Source organism: Nicotiana tomentosiformis, chromosome 8 (genome assembly GCF_000390325.3).
Source record: "Nicotiana tomentosiformis chromosome 8, ASM39032v3, whole genome shotgun sequence".
Lineage (NCBI taxonomy): Eukaryota > Viridiplantae > Streptophyta > Magnoliopsida > Solanales > Solanaceae > Nicotiana > Nicotiana tomentosiformis.
This window is the reverse complement of record NC_090819.1, coordinates 49,007,475-49,013,760: the sequence shown is the minus strand read 5'-3', so window position 1 is coordinate 49,013,760 and position 6,286 is coordinate 49,007,475. Positions and strand designations below refer to the sequence as shown.

At 44.1% G+C, this 6,286-nt stretch overlaps 1 protein-coding gene across 1 annotated transcript; it reads left to right on the top strand.

Annotated features, from left to right (window-relative positions):
- Positions 1-3,906: 3,906 nt before the first annotated feature.
- Positions 3,907-4,918, top strand: LOC138897439 (uncharacterized). Its single transcript, XM_070183409.1, has 3 exons — positions 3,907-4,077; positions 4,394-4,524; positions 4,756-4,918. Exons 1-3 carry the CDS (start codon positions 3,907-3,909, stop codon positions 4,916-4,918), a joined length of 465 nt encoding a protein of 154 aa, XP_070039510.1.
- The last annotated feature ends 1,368 nt before the right edge of the window (positions 4,919-6,286 follow it).

Sequence of the window (6,286 nt, the reverse complement as noted above, 5' to 3'; positions counted from 1 at the left end):
CAGTGATGAAGCAGCAGGTGCTGCTGAGGCTGGAGGAGGAGTGAGTGAAGGCTCCAGTGGATTTTCTATCACTTTTTCTATAGCATCATTGATCTGGGTGATGTCAATATCTTTAACAGCTTTTTCGATGCTATCATGTTTGGGGATAGGAGGAACTTTCCCATCTTTACACAAAGCATGGATCAAGCATGTGAAGGAGAGCGATGTTACTTTTTGGTTTGCCCGGATCCCAATCTCACGGAATATAATCTCTCCCACATCAATTTTTATACCCGACATGATGCATGCAATGAGGATTGCCTTCTCGATACTTATGTCGGTTTCATTTCTTGTAGGCACTAGACGAGAGCAGACAAAAGTGAGTGCAAATTGTTCAGTTAATGTAAAAGTGTTCCTTTTGATTATATGTTGTTTACATGAGGCCACAGTTGGTATTATTATGAGTTATGTTACATCGTTGGATTGTGTACATGTTTTTAGGATGTAATTCTGGGGCTCTCTTATAGGTGGATAGGCCTAATTACAAAGGAAACTCTGGTGAAATTTTTGGAAATTTAGGGAGTTAATTAAATTTGGGGTTGCTGGTGTAGGGTATGAAAATGGAGTTGCATAAGGTGCTAATAGTAGACCCTGATCCTCATTCGAGGACGAATGATCTTAAGTGGGGGAGGATATAAGGCCCCGTACAATATTTCCTAAAAAACCGTATTCCGTGATGCCAAAATAGGCGTAGAGGTTAATAATAGTAAAAATTCTTCGCGGCAAGCTTGCTAGATGCGGTTCGGACGTTTTGCATTAAACAGTGCGCTGGGGAGTTGGAGGAAATTGTTGGGCTGAAGTATGCATTTCTGCGGCCATTCTGTAGCCGTAGGACCACTCTGCGGACCACAGACTCGTCGTATAGCGGGCTAGTTTTCTGGGGCATTTTTTATGTCAATTTTGCTGCCAATATGCGACCGCATAACCGTTTTATGGGCCGCACTCTTGTCGCATATCCCGCCTTGGAATATTTCGGAGGGAGGTTCTGCGGTGCACTATGCGATCGTAGAACCGTTCTATGGTGCATTATGCGGCCGCAGAACAGGTCTGTGGGCCACATACTCGGTCAGTTCTTTTCCAATTTTGGCACCCTAATTTTGCGGCCATTTCGTGAACCGCATAACCATTATGCAGTCGCATATGCGACCGTAGAACCTATTCCAGAACTTCATTTATGAGGTTTTTGAACCCGACCCTATTCCGTTAAAAAACCTACCTTCGACCATTTTGAGCATATTTTCTGATATTTTTAGAGTGATAGAGAGGGTCCTAGAGGGAGAAAGTGATCTTCATCAAATTGCTCTTCAATTCTCACTTTAAACCTTGAAGATTATCAAAAGAGGCACCTAGGTCTTCTTCAGAAGAGGTAATATTCTATCATCCAAACTCTTAATTTCAAAATGTAACTAGAATGGGCCATTAGTAAGTTAATTCCTGAGGATGGGAGTGCTTACCTTGCATGCATGTGTTTCTAAGGTATGTGGGGAGGTTGTGAGTTAAAGATAGAAAAGAATATGGTGTGGGTTGGTGGAGTCTTTCATAAAAAGGGTCATGAAACCTTAATACACACATAGTGTTTAATAGAATGCTCAAGTGAGCTAGAATTATGATCATGTTTTCCTAATTTTAGGTTCAATTTTGCTATATTACTAAAATAAATTGAATTTGCTAATATTCCGGAATATATTAGAGTTTTAGGAGGCTCAATTGAGGTATGTTGGCTAAACCCCCCTCCTCTTAGAGTTGAATCCCACGGGTATTCATGCAATCGACGTAAGTCCCAAATTGAATGTCCTAGAAATTTCTATCTCGAATGTGCTTGCTTTGAAAATATATGTGTAATATGTATTCCCATGCTTTCATCATGTTATCTCTTCATCTGAGAAAATGTTCAAAACTTAGAATATGTGCTAAAAATGCCTAGACTTCAAGTCAAATTCGATTAAAGACTGCTATGTCAAATTGTGTGAAAAGCCTCTATGTGCCTTAGATTCTAAATTGCTCACATGTGAAATCATAAGCCTTGAATGAAAAACCGTGTTGTTATTGATGATAGCAATAATGTTGGAATGTGGAAAAGAACTTGAATCATGAAATATGGCCAAGCGCAAAGAATAACTTTATAATTGGGGCCACTAGTTCCATTGTATTTGAAATAGGGGAAAGAAATATGAATTGAGATGATTAATTGAAAAGGGGTGATTTCTCAAATACGATGGCCTAGCCGATCGGGCCGAGATTGGACTCCGTGTAAGAACACGGTGGTATTGTGTATGTAATTGTGAATATGTTAGATGTCTCAAATGAGATGGCCTAGTCGATCGGGCCGAGATCGGGCTCCGTGTAAGAACACAGTGGTATTGTGTATGAAATTGTGAATATGGTTGATGCCTCAAATGAGATGGCCTAGCCGATCGGGCCGAGATCAGACTCCGTGTAAGAACACGGTGGTATTGTTGATGAGGATGTGAAAATGATTGATGTCTCAAATGAGATGGCCTAGACGATTGGGCCGAGATCGGACTCCATGTAAGAACACGGTGGTATTGTGGATTGTGGCATATTGGTACTAAAAACCATCCTACCTAATAATGCGTGAATTGACTTTAAAAAAATCTATGTGATCCTTAACTTGATGTTGTAATGTTGTTTAAAGCTCATGTTGCATTCTTTACTGTCTCCCCCTATATTGTTGTTCATTCTATTGAGATAGTGTTTAGTTATACATACTAGTACTATTCGACAGTACTAACATCCCTTTTGTCGGGGGCACTGCATCTTTAAATGGATGCAGGTGGTTTAATAGCAGACAATATTGATCACATATAGTGTTGTATCCTCTTCTTAGCGGACTCGGTGAGCCCCATTTCATTCCGGGGTCATGTACTGTACCTTTTGTTTATTTTGTGGTCACTTTTTTAGGTTTAGCCGGAGCCTTGTTGTCGGCACCATCTTTACTTTCTTTTGTATCTTTAGAGGCTCCGTAGACACTATGTGGGTTGTATATGGGTGCTAGAAAGGTCAAACAGATTATGTTCTATTTTTGATTTTTGTTCCACTAAATCAAAAAATGTATGTATTTGAAACTTAACAGGGAACTAGAAAAATGAAATGGTTTAGTAATGTCTATATATACGGTCCTTCTATTGTTTAGCTAATAAAAGCATGCCTTCTCTTATCATGGGTGAGTTGGGTAGAAAGTATCTAACGGGCTTGCTCGGCCAGGTTCACTCGGTTGAGCGCCGGTCACACTTTTTGAGGTTGGGGCATGAAAAACTTGGTATCAGAGCCTAAGGTTTTAAAGTGTCCTAGGATGTCTCGGAGCTATGTCAGGTAGAGTCCTTCTTATCGGTGTGTTTTTGACCACATCTATAAGTTGGAGGCTACTTGGACATTTAGGAACAATACCCTTCTTTGATATTCTGGATCGTGCGATGAAACTAAATGTGCAACTGTTCCTCCTCTAACTCGTGCATTCCTTTAACTTTCAGTATATGGCACCTAAGAAGAGAGCAAGAGTTGGCCAATGAGCCAACGCTGCCTTAGGAGTAGAAGTTGACCCTTTATTTTATGATGCGGGTGAACACCCGAGGGGTGAGGATAATCCTTCGACTACTACACTACCTGATTCCACTACACCGGACCAGGCCACACCAGTTCCTACACCTACTGAGTGTGCAACGGTTCCTCTACCTGATAGTCCGATTCCATCTCTAAGCCCCAGCTTTCGGCTCTGGTATTTCTGATGGGGATCTTAGGGGAGCTATTCAGATGCTGACTCAAATAGTGTCTTCTCAGGCCCAAAGGTTGAATGTTGCACCCACATCTTCTAGCCCATAAGGGGATTCTACTAGTTCTAGGGTGAACATGGTTTTGCAGTTGGATCCTCCGGTGTTAACGGGTGCTAATCCTGAGGAGGACCCACAGGACTTCATTGATGAGATGCATAAGACTCTTTGGGTTATGTGCGCTACTGAGACGGAGGGAGTGGAGTTGGCCGCCTACCGCCTACCGCCTGAAAGGGGTGGACTATTCTTGGTTTGAGCTGTGGGTGGACTCTCGGGAGGAGAGGAGCCCTCCAGCGAGATGGAGTGAGTTTGCTGATGCCTTTATAGACCATTTCCTACCTGCCGAGACTAGGGCAACCCATGACGCAGAGTTTGAGAATCTTAAGCAAGGGAGTAGGAGTGTGTGGAGGTATCACAAGGAGTTCGCGCACCTGTCAAAATATGCTATTCACATGTTGCCTACTATGGAGGCTAGAGCGCGCCGGTTTGTGCAGGGCCTTAGCACCTTGGTTATCAATGAGGCCGCTACAACTACCTTGAATTCAGATATGAACTATGGGAAAAAGGTAGCATTTTCTCAAGCTACAGAGGACTGCAAGTTGAAGAACAGAAGGGAGCGAAAGAGTACCAGCAAGGCCCGATCCGCGGGAAACATTGGGGAGTCATTTGATGGGGGAAGATCAGCTTTCAAGGGAGGGTCATCAAGGCCATCCTAGTATTATGCTCAGTCTTCGGCCAGTGCACTGCCAGTGGGGCACTGTCAGCAGCAGGTTAGTCGCTTTAGGCCCAATCAGGGCAGCATGGGACCCGACCATCAGGGCCAATCAGGAGGGAGATTCCCGCAGCAGCGGAGGCCCCCATGCCCCAGGTGTGGGAAAATGCACTCAGGGATCTGTTACATGGACTTACCTATATGTTACGAGTGCAGATTGAGGGGTCATATTCAGAGGGAGTGTCGTTCACCCCGCCAGGGTACGGGCAGTGGCACAACACAGCCAGCGAGTTCTGCAGCTGCTACATCTTCAGCACCCCCTCCAGCTCGAGGCCCTCCGGCACCAGTAGGGTGTGGTGCAGCTAGGGGTGGTGCATAGAGTTTAGGAGGACCTAGCCGTTTCTATGCTATTAGTGGTTTCCAGAGTGTAGAGGGTTCTCCAGATATAGTCACAGGTATATTGACTTTCCAAACTCAATATGTATATGCTATTATTGATCCCGGTTCCAGCTTGTCTTATGTTACCCCTTGCGTTGCTATGGAATTTGGGATAGAACCGGAATAGCTTCCTGAGTCGTTCTCTGTATCTACTCCGGTTGACGAGTCTATTATGGCCGCACGAGGTTTTAGGGGTTGTGTTGTCATGGTGCGTGGTCGGGACACCGTGGCCGATCTCATTGAATTGGGGATTGTCGATTTTGATGTAATTATGTGGATGGATTGGCTTTATTCGTGTTTTGCTACGCTCGACTGCCAAACTAGAACTGTGAGGTTGGAATTTCCAATTGAGCTGGTTATTGAGTGGAAGAGGGATAATGTGGTGCCGAAGGGTAGGTTTATTTCTTACCTTAAGGCCACGAAGATGATTATCAAGGAGTGTATCTATCATTTGATCCGGGTTATGGACACCAGTGCTGAAGCGCCTGCACTCGAGTCTGTGCCAGTTGTGAATGAATTTCCAGAGGTCTTTCCTGATCAGCTCCATGAGATTCTGCCAGATAGGGAGATTGATTTTGGGATTGATGTGATGCCAGGCACGCAACCTATATCTATTCCGCCTTACAGGTTGGCACCTGCAGAATTGAAGGAACTAAAGGAACAATTAAAGGATTTGTTAGAAAAGGGGTTAATCCGACCGAGTGTGTCACCATGGGGCACTCCGGTTGTCACGCCCCGAACCTAGGAGCGAGACAAGCACCCTGTGCCTCACCTAACCTGGCGTACCAAATTGCGACTAAGGGACTCTGAACACATAATGTCATACTTTGGCCATGGGGCCACCTTGCAAGACAATTTGCGAAGCAAAATATAAAACTGAATGGAAACTAGCACTAACTAAATATCAATATAAAGCTAGGCCGACAAGGCCGTCATAGCTACTACAGCTGACAAACCACCAATTTATACAAACCCAACATACTGCACTAACCAACAGGATATGCCTACAAGCCTCTACTGATAGATGTACTGTGATCGGAACAGGGCCCCGACCTACCCATAACATATATACAGATATACATAAGATGTACACAAAACTCTAGTCCTGGCAACTCCGAAAGACGTGGAGCTTACCGATCAGGCGGAACTCGGAAAACACCTACTGAGGAGGTCTACCCGTCTGTCTGTCTGAACCTGCACGCATGAAATGCAGCGCCCCCAAAAAGGGACGTCAGTACGAAATAATGTACCGAGTATGTAAGGCAATAAAATAACTGAAATCTGAAACTGAACTGATAATATGATAACT

What these genes read in the sequence shown, in the direction of transcription:
- LOC138897439 (XM_070183409.1), top strand. Translation starts at nt 3,907, where the DNA reads ATGGTTTTGCAGTTGGATCCTCCGGTGTTAACGGGTGCTAATCCTGAG. An exon ending in AAAGGGGTGGACTATTCTTG is followed by an intron (nt 4,078 to 4,393) that starts GTTTGAGCTGTG and finishes TATGGGAAAAAG; the next exon opens with GTAGCATTTTCTCAAGCTAC. An exon ending in AGATCAGCTTTCAAGGGAGG is followed by an intron (nt 4,525 to 4,755) that starts GTCATCAAGGCC and finishes TTACGAGTGCAG; the next exon opens with ATTGAGGGGTCATATTCAGA.